Source organism: Panicum virgatum, chromosome 8N, assembly GCF_016808335.1.
Source record: "Panicum virgatum strain AP13 chromosome 8N, P.virgatum_v5, whole genome shotgun sequence".
Lineage (NCBI taxonomy): Eukaryota > Viridiplantae > Streptophyta > Magnoliopsida > Poales > Poaceae > Panicum > Panicum virgatum.
Window position 1 is genome coordinate 1,149,005 of NC_053152.1, and position 17,000 is coordinate 1,166,004.

The window sequence follows — 17,000 nt, forward strand, 5'->3', positions numbered from 1 at the left end:
AAGAGCCGTCCCCAAAATAGTTAGTCAGCCCAGTCCAGCCGGAGAAATATGATCGTCGCTCGGTCATCAGCACGAGGAGTCAGGCCGACAGACCCTGACTCCCCTGCCCCCAGTCCCCGGCGTCATGTGACTACCCTCCCCTGCTGCCCCGTCGCCGGCTCAGATGTCTGTTGAGGGAGAGAAGGGATCGACATGGTGGAGACACAGGATCAGAGCTGCCCGCTGCCGTGAGGAGGGCAGGGAGAGAAGGGATCTGAAATTGCGCAGTTCTTACGAATTGGAGTTTTTCACGTTCTTGAGAAAACTCCAATCCATTTTGATCTTCCCTCGAATTCTCAAGTTCCTTTGATCTTTTGGGAGAGATCTCTTGGGGATATGTCCACTGGACAGTTGTGAAGGTATCCTCCAAGTTTCGTTGGATTCGAACATCGTTTGCTCAAGATTCATCTTTTGGAGGTTTATTTTCGGGGTTTTCTGGGTGTCACTGGTCAGACCGGCCGGCGAGACCGGTCAGACAGGTCAGGCGTCGGGGTTTTCTGAGTGTCACCGGTCAGACCGGCTGGCGATACCGGTCAGACCGGTCAGGCGGGCACGACCGGTCAGACCGGATCGTTACACCGGTCAGACCGGTCCAGGCAGAGATCTGCAGATTTTGATTTGCGCCCATTCACCCCCCTCTAGTCGCATTTCTCGATCCCTCACCTTTATATAGTCTTGGGGAGGAGTAGGGACTACTCCACATCAGCCCTCTATATGGGAACACATGGGCACCGACTTCAAGAGGATAAGATCAAATCTCCCACCAAACTGCACCTGGACGGGAGCCTATCCAGGGTCGGGCGACTCAGGGGGTCGACCGCCCCAGATGGAGCTCCCCCAGGCCCACCTTCCTCTGGTTGGCTGACAGGTGGGTCCTGGTCTTATACCTTTTGTGCTTGTGCCGTGGCGTGCCCGTTTCCTCTGCTAGATGGGCCCTCTTTGTAAGTGAAATGCAGAATAGTATCTTCTGTGTGTTTCTTCTCCGTTTACTTGTGTTTTCTCGTGTATTCCACATGTGGGTGCCTGCAAATGATAATTCACCAAAACTCGTGGAACCAGTTAGAATTAAACCCCATATCTAAGTTTGGTGACTATTTATCATGAAAAACTACAGCAGTTGACGGTTGATTTTAGCACATAAGGACCGTCAACATCCCACCAGCGCATCAGTTCAGCATCAAAAAATGGCTCAGGCGATCGGCAACGGGGAGGTACTGTGGTAGAACCGCCTAAATTAATTTGTCTTAAGTACGCTAACCATCACTATAAAGGCAAATTGGGCTAACACGCACTTAAAATGGAGTAACCGAAAAGTCTATCGGGTAACATCCCGATGCAATCACTGAGTCATGATCGAAATAAAGCATACAAACTAATCACTCGAAGGTGAGCCCAAAGATTACAAACCGAGTTCAAAATCATAAAACAAGTACTTCGGAGTTCAACAATGTAGCGAAAATAAATGATAGTTCTAATCGATGATACATGATATCATGATAAAGCCTGTACATGACATCACCCAGCGTGATCATCACAGGCCGGGGATGCATCCCATTCCACCGACTAACAGCACACGACCAAGTCAAACTGGCAACCATGTCCTCAAAAGTCTCACCTAGAATCAAAGCAACAAACAATATTGAGTATACTAATCTTAGCAAGACTTACCCGACAAGTGGAATATTTTTAGCCGACTCCTAAGCATGCAAGGCTTTAAGGCTTGAGGGGTTTTATTTTGCAGAAAAGCAAAAAAGAGTATGTCCTGACTTTCAAATTTTAGCTTCAAAATTCTAGTTTGATTAACCATTCTAGATGAGCATCTATCCACATAACACATGGTGGAAGAAATTAATTTAAGTATCCAGCAATATTAATCATCATCATGATTGTTCCTCTTCTTACTCTATGTAGTAAAAGGATCAAATAGTCTCAATGGCTGCGAGAAACAGACGATTCGAATCGGATTTCATAACCTTGCAAGGAAAACCTAAACACACATCACGTGGTTACACCCAAGTCACACATGCAACACATCACGTGGTTACACCCAAGTCACACATGCAACTTTTTCCATCAATTCTTGTTTCATGGAGCAGGGCCACCCCCTCCCCTAAAGTACAAAGCCCCAACAGTCAATTCTTGTTTCATGGAGCAGGGCCACCCCCTCCCCTAAAGTACAAAGCCCCAACAGTCCGTCGTGGTGACTTTACACTAACCATGTGGTCATATGGAAACGCAGTCAAGAGGGTAAATACAACACCCGAGATTACTCATGAGTAAAATGCTACAACAGTATTCCATGCGCTTGCGGATTTATTTGTGATGTAAGAAATACTAACAATCATTTTGGCGCCGTTGCCGAGGAAGCCACTAGTTAAAATTAAAAGAATAGATAAATTTATTGATTAATCTCTTAGTTGGTATTTGTTGTTTAAACAGCCTAATTTGGCTTTGTTCTCTGTCTTTGAATGTGAAAACAGGGCATGAAGCATCAATAATGCTGTATGAGATTAAATTAAATAATTCAAGTACCTTTCAGAGTTTCAGAGGCCAGCCATCAGCCGAGCACTGCAGTTATTTGTTGCATATGCCGTGTTCTTAAGCTTAATCTTTGCAAAGCCTAAACTTTTTACTGAGTTGGTAACCATTGGCCTAGATTCCAATCATTTTTTTTCCCAATGCTACTAGTTTTTTTAATCACGGAGTAACATGGAACAGGTACATGACCACATATGAAAATGAACCACATGAATCACGAGACACCATAGGAAATAGCCCAAGAAATTGTGTTGTGCCGAGCGGAGGGCGGATCCCACGGGTTTGCTTTCTATATAAAGCATGGCCAATGGTCTTTGGTCTGAAAAACTCAGGCAGCTCGATCATCCCCAATCGCGAAAGAGAGAGCGCCATGGCCAAGGCTCACATCCTCGTGCTGCCGCTGCCGGCTCAGGGCCACGTCACCCCCCTGATGGAGCTCTCCCACCGCTTGGTCGACCACGGCTTCGAGGTCACGTTCGTCACCACCGAAGAGACTCACGCGCGGGTCGTCGGCGCGCTGCAGGCGGCGGGCGGCACGGCGGCGCTGGCCGGCATCCACCTGGCGTCCATCTCGGACGGGCTGGAAGATGAGGACCGCAAGGACGTCGGCAAGATCAGCGACTCCTACTCCCGGCACATTCCGGGGAACCTGGAGCGGCTCATCGCCGAAATGGAGGCGTCTGGGAGGCCCAAGGTGAAGTGGATCATCTGCGACTTGCACATGTGGGCGTCCTTCGTCGTCGCCAAAAAGTTAGGCATCCGCGTGGCCGCAGTCTGGATAATGGCGGCGGCGTACTTAGCCCTAAATATGAAGATCCCCAAGTTGATAGAGGATGGGCTCCTCAACAACAATGGTTAGTACGGACCTCAATTTATTCGATTTTAGATCAAGATTTTAAATAGCCGGCTATAGCCTGTTATAGCCCGTTGTACCTGACTATAGCTTCCGCTATCAATATTTTAGAATAATTTTTTCCGCTAAATACTATAGCCCGCTATTTAAAATATTATTTTAAATTAAATATATATTTCAATTTGAATTCGGACACAGAATGCATGCATTCCCACCATTATAGTATTACTAAGGGCGCATGCACTTGCGGCAGGTTTGCCAGAGCGTGACGAGACGTTCCAGCTTGCCCCTGGGATGCCGCCGCTCCACACGTCGGAGCTACCGTGGATCAATTTCGGCGCGGCCGAGTGGGAGACGGGCTTATTCGAGGTGTCTAGACAGACCGAGAGGCTCAGCGCCCTCGCCGAGATGGTGGTGTGCAACTCTTTCCGTGAGGTCGAGGCCGCCGCGTTCACGTTCCTGCCCAACGTCCTGCCCATCGGGCCCCTCACCTCCGACGGGGAGCTACGGAAGCCCGTCGGGCAGTTACTGCCGGAGGACAGCCGGTGCCTCCCGTGGCTCGACGCCCAGCCCGACGGGTCCGTCGTGTACGTGGCGTTCGGCAGCTCCACCACCTTCGACCCGCGCCAGTTCCGAGAGCTCGCCGAGGGGCTGGAGCTCACCGGCCGGCCGTTCCTCTGGGTGGTGCGCACGGACTTCACCACCGGCGACCTGAGCGAGGCGTGGTTCGACGAGTTCAAGGCCCGCATCGCGGGCACGGGAATGGTGGTCAGCTGGTGCCCCCAGCAGCAGGTCTTGGCGCACCGCGCGGTGGCGTGCTTCGTGTCGCACTGCGGCTGGAACTCGACGATCGAGGGTGTCAGGAACGGCGTGCCGTTCCTATGCTGGCCCTACTTCTCCGAGCAGTTCTTGAACCGGAACTACATCACTGACGTGTGGCGGACCGGCCTGGCTGTGCCGCCTAACGCGGACGGGGTCGTGAGCAAGGAGGAGCTGAGGAGCAAGGTGGAGCAGGTCATCGGCGACAGCGAGATCGGGGAGCGGGCGCGGCTGTTCGGGGACGCGGCCCGCTGGGCCATCGGCGAAGGGGGAGACTCGTACGACAACTTTCGAAAGTTCGTGGACCTGCTGCGCGAATGAGAGTCGCCGCGCGCGTTGTATTCTGAATTTCTCATGGATCTGAGAACAATTCGATGATTAGACAAATAAATGGCAAGTCCGGCGCCCAGCTTGATTATTAATCCTGCCGAAATGAAACTCTCCCACATATAGTTTATATATCCATACGATGCATGGGGTTCCAGTAACATGTATAAACTCATGCATAACGCTGAATTTTCTAGTAGAAGACTACTCAATGCAAGTTAGTAGTCTCTCCAAGTACACTAAGGTATACATGGTATGATGCTCTAGTACTGAAATCTGTTTGTTTGGGTTGCACGTACGTATATATAGCGCCCAAGATGCATACACGCCATGCATGCATAAGCATCACATATGGTGGGCTTCCAAAAGAAATGAACTCACTAGGTGAGCTTGTACGCCTCACCTCTCCATCGCAGCCTGCTGCAAGGTTGAAGAAAGCACTGCTGATCCCGAGAGCGCTTGTCCCTGCAGATGGAGGCTGGCGCAGTTTCGAGGCGCGCGCCTTCACCGATTTACTCCGAGATGACGACGCCTCCGTCTGGTGTACAGATTGTGATACAGAATCTGTGGTTCCCTACGCCGACGGGTACATTTGCTTCACCAACCCAACCACCGATCAATGTGTCGACTATAGCCCGCAGGCCCTGAAAATCTACCCCAAGGAAACCAGGACCCTGCTACTTGAGGTTGTCAGTGGGTTTGTCTGTTAGGATACGACGATACTGCTACTGAGATGGCATCAATACAAATACAATGCACTGTGCCTTCTAAGATTTGTTGCTATGCTCATCTTACTCGATGGAAAAAAAGCTGCAACATACACAGAGCATCCTTGGTTGTAACGCCTCAGCGGATCCAGAAGAAGAAGGAAAGAATGGTAAAAAAAAATGGTCATCATCAGCTAGCGGCACCAATCAGGGCCACAGCAAGCTTGGCCAGCTTGAAGGCGGAGTCATCCTCCACCGTCGATGGCGACGTCAAATTGTGGTCGCGGAACAGTTCCTCGCACCCCTTGACCGCGCCTGCCGCTCTCTCCAAGATCAACGCCGCCCGATCGAACTCGCCGCCCTTGATTGCGGCGGCGCAACCAGGCATCAAACCCACTATGCTGGTGTACACCGATTGGCATGACTGCAGGTACATCGTCGTTGCATCATACTTGCCGCCGCCGGCTTTCTTGAGCAGGCCGCCGATCTTTGCCCCAGTGCTGGTGGCGTTGGCCGCCAGGAGGTCGATGGCGATGATGGAGAGGGCGCTGTAGCCCCCGGCGTCGCGGCTCCGGTCGTCGTGGCTCCCACTGCTGATGGTCTTGCAGAAAGGAAGCAGTGGGTCGATGCGGTCTGCTTGCACCTCCGTGTGGGTGGCTGCTGAGGCTAGAAGCGCAAGGAGGAAGACGACGAACAAGGAAGAGGAGGATGAGGGCACGTTCACTTTCATGGTGGAATTTCGATCAAGGATCGATGTTGCTGCTCTGTCTTTTTTTTAGAGGAAAGGGTTTTCCCCCTGTTTCATTCAAAAGAAAGAAACGAGTTCGATACATGAAGTTCAGAGCGTATTCTAGGCGCGCCCGCCACAAGTTCAGAGAATGGACTCAGTCACAGCCAACACAAAAGGACTGACAGAACTATCACTGGGAGTGGCGCCAGAACTTGATAAACTTTCCGCACTCGCCCGATGATGCGTCACCCAGTTTGAAGTTGGGGGAGCAGCCTGCACCAATGGCTCTGCCCACGTGATCCTCAGCGGTTCTCTGCATCTTGCTTCCAGTCGTAAAATGATCTCCTCCAGGTATTGCACGTTTTCTCCCTTGCCGAGGCATGACCACCTTCGCAGCATCCTTGCCACCTTGCCCATCAGCACCCTTTCATCCTTCCAAATCGTCCCCTGAAAACAAACATCATTCCTCAGTTTCCAGATTGACCAGAGAGTAGCTGAAGAGCACATATTGAACACAGAATGTTTCTTCCTGCTGAGCCACCATTTTGCAACCTGTTCAAAATTTTCCCCTAAAGGGGTGCCAAACTCATCAGAAAAGAAAGACCAAACTGCTTTAACAACACAACACTCAAAAAAGATATGATTAATATTCTCAAGGTCAGAACAGAAAAGGCAAGATTTATCATACACTTCTCTCCTCTTAGAAAGATTGTCTCTAGTCAGTAGCTTGTTATTGCTCAGGAGCCAAAGAAAAACTTAAACTCTCTCCTCTTAGAAAGATTGTCTCTAGTCAGTAGCTTGTTATTGCTCAGGAGCCAAAGAAAAACTTAACTCTGGGTGGGATACAAAGACCCCAGATAGCACTGGGATAAACAGGTTTAATCCCACGAAAGTTCGCCACCGCATAGAGGGATTGAACAGAATACTTCCCCTTGGAGCTAAAGGTCCAAATGAGAGAGTCTGGTTCATCAGTGAAAACAATGGACTCAGCAATATTAACAACCTCCCACCATAAATCCATAAGGCTGGGTGGAAAGGTTCTCCTAAAGGAGAACCAGGTTCTCCTAAAGGAGAACCTCAAGGAACTCCCATCCCAAACCTCCTTAACAGTTTTGCCTTTCTCATTGACAAGGATATATACAGGCCAAAACTGGATAGCCAAACTTGAATTACCAAACCATCTATCCTCCCAGAACCTAACCCTGCTACCATCTCCCACATTCCAAGCATACCCCATCTAGGCAGCTTGTTTAGCCCAAAGAACCCCTTTCCAAAAGGGAGAGGCACCTTTGTTGCTGCTCTGTCTGTATTCTAAAGATGGAGGATGATACACACACACACACACACACACACACACACACACACACGTGGTCCGGCATGTCATGCATAAAAGAATTTGGTGATTAGATAATGTGAATTCGTCCAGCCGTCCAGCTGATACGGAATTGATTGTGCTGCGCATTATCTAAGAAAAAAATGATTGTGTGGCGATTGTTTCCATACTCTTCATTCTTTCCATTGCCAGTGCTTTCAGTCAATCAAGAAGTTCGAACTCTTTCCTTTTATTATGGGAAGAAACTTTATTTCTGAGTTGTCTATTAGTGCCCATATCGAGAGTGATTATGAGGATTTATATAAAACTTTATTAGTTAATAAAATAAAATGGAGCACATTATATAGTACTAGTACTGTAGTCACGGCCAGCACACGAGGCATGAGGACGATGTTGGTCTATCAAAAAAAAAAGCTAAAGAAAAGAAAAGCAACAGCACATATTCCCTCCATACATCCGTACTCGAAAAGAAAATTGTTTTGGATAGCCATAAGGTCTCCAAAGCTAAAATTTAACTTCTTATTTTTATAAAAATATTTATCACAAAGTGATATATTTATATTTTTATGAAAGTATTTTTCAAGATAAATCTACTCATGATTTTTGTATTTTGAACTCAACAATTTAAAGTTATTTATGATTTAATTATATTACCATTGTTTGATCCAAATCTTATCCAAAACGACTTTCTTTTCGAGTATGGAGAGAGCATATCTTAGTGTAGACCATCAAGGCGACAACAAGCTTGGCGAGCTTGGATTTGGGGACGTTCTAACTTCTAAGAGGATCCGACTTTTATCTTATGCAATTTTAAGTTTAAAATAAATAAGGATCAAGTTGGATTGTGATAGGATCACGACCTGTTACCACTGCTAGGTTGGAATACGATGATTTTTCTTTTTGCTCTTCAATCTTTCCATTGCAAGCACTGCTAACTAATGCCGTGGTTTATAGATCGTTTTTTCCTGCTATGAATCAAATGATTTGTGAGATTAGTATACAATAACATGATTTGGGCACATGTACAGTGGCATTTGTACCGTTTGCTGCCAAGTCAATCACTCAATCAACGGCCTGGGCGGAGCAACGCGGATTAACTGCTATAACATATACCATAATTTTTCGTGGCTTTGGTTTGCATGTAAGAACATACCGGCCAATGCAAATGCTCTGTTTTATTTTGGAAAAAAGGATATATCGATATGATACATCATCTTGAAAATTTCACGGACTCTATCGAAAGCCTCACAACCTACAAAAGTTTGATAAAAATTATAACGCACTAGTGACTGTCGATCCTAAAGCTAGACGCCACCCATGTGTCCAGGCAAAAAAGTTCTTAGCCATCCGTGTCAATAAAAGAGATCGATGCCGCTATAAGAATGTTCCGCGAAATATGCCGCTGTAGGATAGCCAAATGCTCTGTTTTTTTACTCACTTTATTCAGAAATGTTTGTAGTACACAGTTGCTCGACAATTTCTTTATATATAAATAAAGAGGAAAACAAATGACCCTGATGACGAATGAATCTGCTTCTGCTTCTTCACGAGGCACACGTACGTTTACTGACCATCAGCGCCTTTGATAAGAGCGACAGCAATCTTGGCGAGTTTGAAGGCGTTACCGTTCTCCGCCGCCACCGGCGACGCCACACTGCTCCTCCGGAACCCGGCCTCGCACTCCTTGGCAGCGCTCGCCGACTTCTCCAGTGACGATATCGCCTCCTCGTCCCTCAGCTCCTTGATGGCGGCAGCGCAGCCGGGCTGCCTTTGCACTATGCCGCCGTACAGCGCTTGGCATGACCGGAGGCAGCGCGCCGTGGCGCCACCGCCGCCCTCCCGGAGCAAGGCGTCGATCTTGGCCGCCGTGCTGGTGGCGTTGGCCGTGAGGAGGTCAGCAGCTACGACGGAGAAGTTGCGGTACGTCATGTCGGCGTCGAAGGTCCGTTGGTCGGAGCCGAGCGCCTCCAGACAGAACTGGACGTCGAAGAAGCTGCTGCCGCCGCCGATGCTCTTGCACACTGGGAGGATGTAAGGGACGGCGGAGACCTGGCCCGCGGCCGCGAGGAGGAGGACGCCCATCATGCTACTCAGGTAGAAGCGGGAGGAAGACATGGTGCTCACTTTAATTTCGCCGTGTCAGATGATCTGAGATGCGTATGCAACTGTGGATCGCAGGTAGGTTGCAGATTTATTTATACACAAAGATTGTTTTGGTCAGTCAATGTTAGGAAATGGCATAATTAAGCACCGGAAATCACGTACTAGTATTACTTACCCTAATCACGTCATTTGTTATGGCATGGTCGTTTTAAGATGATTGGTTTTCCTTTCTAGCTTAACTCGCCATCTGCAAATGCTGACTCACTGTTTAATTTGCTGCTATATATAAACCGGCCAATTTATGAGGGGCAAACATTAGTTACTAGTATTTCACGATGATACAGTTTGTGAGCAGAAAATCCAACCTTCAAAAATTATTTTGAAGGTACTTTTCATGGATACTGTAACATCTATCTTATTTATTCTTCAAAATATGAAATTTCTCACTGGTTTATTGCAAGACTTTATGCCATCAGTCAGATGAATTGATCCACCACTTAGCGTGCAGGTCCTATGACTCTGCTTTTGTGAACAAGGTGCATCGCGTGCCCTGGAACACAACTCCGGTTGATCACACGCCGTAGTTGTGACTTCTAACTGCAGATTCATTTAACTTTAACTAGGGTTCGGTCTGATCAAGCTTGAGCAGGTTAACAAGCATCATCCTACCACCATTAGCAGTTGCTCGTCTGCAGTCTCACAAACTCGAAGTTTAACACGAGGCACACACACCAGAACGCACATCACACTACGCCTGCCTTTTGCTCCAGAGCTAGGTCGAATGAGGTGAGCGAATAAGGATTCAGCAAGGCATGCGTCTCTTCTGCGGCATTGGGCAGCTCTCTGATGATCGGAACGACCTGCACCATCAACAAGTTTGATGTTACAACTTACACGAGCTTAATGACAGGTGACATCGGTGCCTTACATTAAACTAGCTAGAACGCTTCCTGTAAATTGGCTCAACACATCGCCAACACCCCAGGCATATTGACAGATGAGCTCACAATGTATATATGGAACGGTAAGAAGCATGTGTACTAAACAGTCACACTCTTACGTTATTTGGGTTGCTGAATGAATTTTCATCCATCACGTTGCTATACGTGAGAACAGTGAGCCTTGATGCCATTGTATTGACTGCTGTACTAGCTTGAAGTCCAGTTGCACGTATCGTCAGGTTCACAGCATGAGATCCAAAGTTTACAATCTGCTAAGTGTCAATATGACAGATGTTGAGCACTCACAAGCTACAGGAAATAAGAAACTGTTGGTTTTTACCTTCACCCTCAGGAAGCTATTCTCAGTGTCGTTCCAGGTTATAGCAGATGCGGCCAATGAATCGGAGTAGCTGGACGTGATCTGAACTGGGTGAATCATAGCACCACTTGATTCACGAAAGAATGTCTGCATCCAGTAACTAGGAGTTCCGTAATGTTGCCAGGAGTTGAACACTATGGCATCTGGGTTCCAGCTGAAAAGAAGTTTAAGACATTGTCACTGCATTTATCATAAAGGAAAAAGTCTAAATTACTCTCCTTAACTATAGCCAAAGTCTAGATACCCCCTAAACTATCGTTTGGTTCATTTTACCCCAAAACTATGCCTTTGGGTTCAAATTACCCCCTAATACAATTTGTCTTTTTTATTTCTCCATGCATAGGTGGAGTTTTAAGTTGAAATTTTATAAAATAATAGTACACATCATAACACATGTTATAAAAAAATACATCATAATGTTTTATCATTACTTTGATATTTAATAATAAATTAATCATTGGAGTTCAAAATTATATGCAAATTAATGAGGAAAAAATTATAACATTTTTATAAATATGCATTGTGATGTCCAATACTACCCTGTAAAATTTGAAATTCAACTTGTGCATGGAGAAACAAATAAAAGACAAATTGTATTACAGAGTAAAATGAACTAAATGACATAGTTTAGGGGGTAAATTGAACCAAGTTATAGTTTAGGGGGTTATCTTGACTTTGGCTATAGCTGAGGGGAGTGAATTGAACTTTTTCCTGTCATTCATAAATTACAATGCCAGAAGGAGCAAAAGCATGAAGCACAAACCGGCGATCATTGTCATTTGTGAAGAGTGGCGCATAACATGCCATTTGAACGATGTCACTGCAGAGAAGCATCACAGATAGCTCTCTCATTAACCCACCAGAAGTAATTGTCTGTTAATCATTGTCAGTATTTATGAGAGAATGCTTGAACTAGCTTGTTGGAACATTTTCAGATCACCTATTCGTTTCTAGCCCGGTGAGGAGTGCAGCCTCTGCCAGTGAAGCAAGGAGGTTTCCTTGACCAGCATCCTTTGGTTCGTTAACTGCATATTCACTGACAAACACCTGAATACAAACAAAACGTAGTCAATTTACTTCCTGTCTATGATATCAATAACAAAAGAGAACTAGGTTGAATGGTGCTTCTTAGGTCCTGGTAAACAATGTTTATACTACTTGACAGTTGAACTCATCTGCTCAAAAAATGTAGTCACCACATCATACTTTGAGGAAAAATGCATATATTACCAAATTGTAAGATGAACAAATTGCATATCTACATTATGAATGGCATATGTTACCAAGATAAATCACTTCATAGAAACCATAAATACTAGATTATACCTTAGGTCCTGTACGTGGTGTCCTGTCAAATTTACTTTTCATGAGGAAAACGTCAATAGCATTGCTATAAATCTGCAAAAAAGAGGTGATGTTTAGTATACTATCAATAAAAATGCCGCAAAAACTCTGCTTTGGAGTCACAAGATAATTTAAATAGGGAGGAAATGACAAACTGGGAACCAATAAGCTTACATGGCTGTCATACAAATCTGCAGGACGGCCAAGCGACCCAGATGAGTTCTCACAGTTAGATACCACTTGAATGTCAGGATACGCCTCTTTTAAAGCATTATAAAACTCGAGGTAGTTTTCTGTTCAGTAGAATTAAAGAAAAATCAATACAAAGTGTCTCTTCTTGGGAAGTTAAGTGTTGTATTCAGTAATAACAGGAAAAAGGGAAATAAGGGGCAAATGATGAAGAAAACTTGGTTCTGCATATACAGATTAACAGAAAACGATCGGTTTGTGCTGATACAAATAGGTAATGACATCAGTTCAGTCCTAAAAATTTTATAAACACCAATATAAATGACGAAAAGAGGTTCTTTATAGTTGCATATGTTAAAAATCGGACTTTACCTTGGTAAAATTCCTTATCACAGTCTTCATTTCCAATTGCAACAAACTTCAGGGGGAAACTTTTGGGATGCCCCATTGTGGCTCTAACAGAGCCCCATGTTGAGTCTGCACTCCCCCTTGCAAACTCAAGACCGTCAAATACATCCTATAGCAGGAAAGACGAAATGATTTGAAAAAACATTGAATTTAAATTTCCGAAGACAAAAAATAGAGAAGGAATAGCTATTTTAAGAACAAAATTGACATGAGTGATCAACACTGAGCTATGTGGCTTCCGTCTAGGTATTGTGCATGTGGGATATATTTGTTCGTCTATGAAGCAAATAGACATCAAGGCAAAGTGTGTGTGGTACGTGTTTGCTACATCTATGAAATAGAGGTTCATCATGAAATCTGAGCTATATGGAGCTTCAAACATGTATAAAATTCAAAATATATTAAGTGAAAATGCTGACAATACCCACAATATTCTTACATACTAGGTTAGAACGCAATAACAGTTAATGTTCACTGAAGAAGGAAAAATCTCTGTTCACTCATGCAAACAATGAAAGATCAACGCAGTTCAAACGGTACCTGAACAAAAGGTGTGACCATACTACTGTTCACTCCATCATTATGGCTAATCCCTAAAATTGAAGAGAAAAAAATTCCACAAACTTAACATTTATGATATCGAAGATCAGATATAAAATGAAAAGGGAAAAATGTAAAAATAAATAATAGCAAGTACCAGCATTGAAAACCCAGACTGGTAGAGTGCCCAAGTCTTCTGCAAGCTTTTGTGAATGTTTCCAAAAAGATATATGATCAGTTGTAGTGACAAGTGAAGCCAAAAAAAAAGGCAAACTCAGATAACATAAACCAATGTTTACCAGGAGAAATTCATAATATCCAAGGCCATCATCAGTCCAATAATTCCACACGTCTCCATAATGTCCAGGCCTCTCTTCCCATGGGCCAATAGTTTCCTTCCATCTGAAAGCATTTCTCAACCAGTTTCCTTCAACAAAGCAGCCCCCTATAAAAAATGATACAAAAATATTGTAATTCAATCTGTGTAACATTGGAGCTAGAATTTTTTTTTTTTTGCTTCAACCCGTCTCTGTCAAGAATAAAAGGTAGCATCTTGGTACCCATAGAGATATACACTGGTTTTAGACTAGCTCAATTTATAACATGCTATTCCTGATTAACTCACCATAAGTTTTGGAAGTTTTCTTGAGAGTATTAAATATTTATGTGTTATGCTGTAGCAGTAATAGATCAAGAGTTCCCTGAAAATGTATTGGGATGTGACCCTAAAGTACCAAAAAAAATGATCTCAAAGTAGCTTACTTTGTTCCTTATGGATAGAGTTATATTCCTATGTTTTCTTACCCAAAATTAAAACTTCTTGCAACAAAACTGATAAATGCAAGAGCACCAATCAACCATGAAAACATCTCTGAACGAGTGGTGGGCATTATGTATTCTAGATAAATATGGTAACAATAGTAGGATTGGTTTAAACATAAGCATTTCAGCAAAGAGGAAAACACTGTGTTTTTATTATATTGTTCTAGGTGACAAACTTACTCCTAATGCAAACGAAGGCAAACTTAAAGTTCACTGAAAAACCATTGGATGCAATCCATAGTTGGCTTTGATCAGAAAACATAGAAAGTACCTGGAAAACGTAGGAACTGTGGTTTCAGCTCCAAAAGCATATGCATGAGTTCCTTGCGAAAACCGTGCCCCTGTATTTTTAGAGAAATATACATTTAGCGACTGATATAAATAAGTTGTACAAATGATCGATTGTTTACAAAGGTAGATAAAATTTATTTTAAAAGGTAGATTAAATTTATTTCATATTTCTAAAAATGAATATAGCTTATCTGATTTGATCTAATTGCCTGGTTAACAAGGTGAAACCTTGGGGCAACATTTTTGTCACGATTGATTATTAGTTATGACTGAATAATTCTGATGGAAATATTGCATTCATGAAAGGGTTGCTCAGTGCTCACTGAATATATGCCTGTTAATTGAGGAACAAAGCAAAGTTTTTTTTCTTCTTTCAGTTCGTGATAACATAATTGCTCCTTGGATCTTGAAGATTATGAGCTATGCTATAATACTCTCGTACTTGCAAATAGCCAAAATAGATAAAGGATAAAAATGACACCCACCTTGTAGGTATCTGAAGGCATGAGTGACACTTGGTCAAGCCATAATACTCCTCTTTTGAAAGTTGTTAGATCAAGTCTTGCAGTTCTGCATGTGCCTTGAGCTAATAGTTGGAGTTCTACCTTTGTCCAATTAGACACATTAATATCTCTGCGATGCACAATATGCCACTATATCAGTTAGCAATGAAAAGAACAAACTCAAAATAACCTCGATGTCAGGGAAAGATGCATACTGTATAGGAGCTGATGCAAGGTTTTGCAATGCGCTTGAAGGTCTAGAACATGTGAGTGAAGCTGTCAAGTCCACAGAGTCAGAAGATCTGATGTACATGACTAGATTATAGGCTTTTCCTTCTTCTATGTTCTGGAAAACAAAATGGTCAGGATCTTCTTGAAACCAGAATGGAAAAGTGGAAATGGTTTGGACAAAAATCATAGCAGCGGTTCAAAACAAAATGAGGTGTATCCATTAGATAGGCTCATGGAAAGCTTTTATCACCAGCAAAAAAATCAACATGAACAGAAACCAAACATGATCTTGCTGTGCAGTTTACTTCCTCATGTAAAAGAAATTCACTGTGTGATAACATCTAGTGTGTGAATTGTTGGCTTAGAAAATATTCTGTTGATTACACTTATATGTTCATGCTGTGGCAGATGTGTTACGCATTAGGATGAGTACTATACCATGCCCCAGAATCCTGGGTTGTAAATGCCAACTCCACCAGGTGGACAGTTGTCACAGAGAACCTCCATTCTTAGAGCAACAGTGTTTTTAGTGAAACAGGAGACCCTATCAGCCATCACGTGAAGGGAGGATTCATCTCCAATGATGCTCCATGGTTCTATGGTTGGCGTGTTGTTAACCAGGGCCTCAAAACCTAGAACAGTTAGGTGAGGTGAAACTTTTAGTAATGGCAGCGCATATAGTGCATTTATCTACATAAAAACCTCAACTATTTAAGTAGTAGAACTGAGTTAACCAGCAAGCAGCATAAACAAATGAGAATAAATAACACCATGGATAAGACATCTTTTAGAGTTGTCTTTTTCATAAGACATACTGTAGTTTCATAAAAAAAAATTCTTTAATTTGTTCAGAAGGAGCAATTTACTCTTTTATTTAAAAATCTTATTTTGAACGAACCAAGTCAGCAATTTGATCATTTGCTAACTGCATTGAGTCATTTGCAAGGGCATTTCATGTTCAGACATAACTGCTAAGAGCAGGAAAACAGGGAAGAGTAACACACATACCTCTGTTGCTAACTAACTCTGCCCATAATCCACCACCTCCCGCGTGGTTAATCTCCTGTAGTATTCATAGTTAGCGTGAAGAAATACTTTGATTGGTTTCTACTAGGTAATGTGACTGAATAAGCTGACGAGCGTTGTGACTTTGCAAGGGCAGAAAGGAATTGTCGCAGCATAAAGATTAAAAAGTTGCATAAATTAAGGTCGTAACCCAAGAATTTAAGTCCGAAAGTACAATAATGGATACGTACAAATTAAAACATCAATCAAGGGGAGGAAAGAACAGGAAGGCAAATCTTGGCGTTGTGAACTTTGTGAATTGAGATGGCGAGAGCTGCAGGCAAACCTCCACCTCCAGGCAAATCAGGGACCTCTGCTGCACATTCTGGCAGCAGCATGGCCTTGTCGCCAAACTGGATCATCAGTCAGTCCACCCAACCCCCGTACCCGCAGTGAGGAGGCGACTGAGGAAGATCCTCAGCGAGGGGAGGGGAAAAGAAAGAAAGACAGTGGCTTGGGATTTGCTTGTGCCCAGCCGCCCAGGCAACAGCAGGAGAGAGTATCCCATGAAATGGGCCTCTCTGTCCTTCAGAAAAAGAGGAAATGGGCTTCTCTCGTCGTCAGGCAGCCTGGCCTGGTAATCTTTTTTTTTTTGAATAAATAGCCTGGCCTGGTATGGTAATCCACCCAACGAGCTGGACCCTTTGTGTGTTTTTCTTCTTTTTTTTGAGCATGGACCCTTTTGTGGCTGTGAATAACAGGGGTGAATCGGGTGATTACAAACAGGGTAGTCGTCTTCTTGTTGGATCGTTGGATTGGAAGGTTAAGGAAGGAGGAGAATGAAGAAGAGGATGATGTTCTTTTTTTATGAAACAGAAGAGGATGATGTTATGAAGAG

At 44.0% G+C, this 17,000-nt stretch overlaps 4 protein-coding genes across 12 annotated transcripts; 1 reads left to right on the top strand and 3 right to left on the bottom strand.

Annotated features, from left to right (window-relative positions):
- The first annotated feature begins 2,906 nt into the window (after positions 1-2,906).
- Positions 2,907-4,671, top strand: LOC120685633 (UDP-glycosyltransferase 83A1-like). The gene is made up of 2 exons (XM_039967681.1): positions 2,907-3,431; positions 3,684-4,671. The coding sequence occupies exons 1-2, from the start codon at positions 2,948-2,950 to the stop codon at positions 4,568-4,570; spliced, it is 1,371 nt and encodes a 456-aa protein (XP_039823615.1). The 5' UTR covers positions 2,907-2,947; the 3' UTR covers positions 4,571-4,671.
- An 802-nt stretch (positions 4,672-5,473) lies between these two features.
- Positions 5,474-6,013, bottom strand: LOC120686531. The gene has a single exon (XM_039968751.1). The coding sequence runs from the start codon at positions 6,011-6,013 to the stop codon at positions 5,474-5,476; it is 540 nt and encodes a 179-aa protein (XP_039824685.1).
- Positions 6,014-8,690: 2,677 nt separating this feature from the next.
- Positions 8,691-9,636, bottom strand: LOC120685634. The gene has a single exon (XM_039967682.1). It carries the CDS (start codon positions 9,459-9,461, stop codon positions 8,910-8,912), a length of 552 nt encoding a protein of 183 aa, XP_039823616.1. The 5' UTR covers positions 9,462-9,636; the 3' UTR covers positions 8,691-8,909.
- Positions 9,637-9,848: 212 nt separating this feature from the next.
- Positions 9,849-16,650, bottom strand: LOC120685631 (alpha-L-arabinofuranosidase 1-like). Of its 9 annotated transcripts, none has more exons than XM_039967676.1 (17): positions 16,455-16,649; positions 16,106-16,160; positions 15,536-15,729; positions 15,082-15,212; positions 14,849-14,996; positions 14,344-14,413; positions 13,550-13,695; positions 13,408-13,453; positions 13,251-13,303; positions 12,675-12,819; positions 12,288-12,406; positions 12,096-12,167; positions 11,710-11,816; positions 11,533-11,589; positions 10,731-10,923; positions 10,510-10,659; positions 9,849-10,309 (listed from the first exon to the last, which is right to left on the bottom strand). In XM_039967676.1, exons 3-17 carry the CDS (start codon positions 15,650-15,652, stop codon positions 10,193-10,195), a joined length of 1,671 nt encoding a protein of 556 aa, XP_039823610.1. In that variant the 5' UTR covers positions 15,653-15,729; positions 16,106-16,160; positions 16,455-16,649; the 3' UTR covers positions 9,849-10,192. The 9 variants fall into 9 exon arrangements, with proteins under 9 accessions (XP_039823610.1, XP_039823611.1, XP_039823608.1 ...); XM_039967677.1 differs by having other exon boundaries at positions 15,599-15,729; positions 16,449-16,649; XM_039967674.1 differs by having other exon boundaries at positions 16,449-16,649.
- Positions 16,651-17,000: the final 350 nt, after the last annotated feature.

Bases quoted from the DNA above. Each gene is read 5' to 3' on its own strand.
- LOC120685633 (XM_039967681.1), top strand. From the start codon at position 2,948: ATGGCCAAGGCTCACATCCTCGTGCTGCCGCTGCCGGCTCAGGGCCAC. The intron at 3,432-3,683 runs GTTAGTACGGAC...CACTTGCGGCAG, and splicing joins TGGGCTCCTCAACAACAATG to GTTTGCCAGAGCGTGACGAG.
- LOC120686531 (XM_039968751.1), bottom strand. From the start codon at position 6,013: ATGAAAGTGAACGTGCCCTCATCCTCCTCTTCCTTGTTCGTCGTCTTC.
- LOC120685634 (XM_039967682.1), bottom strand. From the start codon at position 9,461: ATGTCTTCCTCCCGCTTCTACCTGAGTAGCATGATGGGCGTCCTCCTC.
- LOC120685631 (XM_039967672.1), bottom strand. From the start codon at position 16,524: ATGATCCAGTTTGGCGACAAGGCCATGCTGCTGCCAGAATGTGCAGCA. The intron at 15,730-16,448 runs GTTTGCCTGCAG...TAACTGTTCTAG, and splicing joins TGATTTGCCTGGAGGTGGAG to GTTTTGAGGCCCTGGTTAAC. The intron at 10,924-11,532 runs GTTTGTGCTTCA...ACTTCTTTTCAG, and splicing joins ACAAATGACAATGATCGCCG to CTGGAACCCAGATGCCATAG.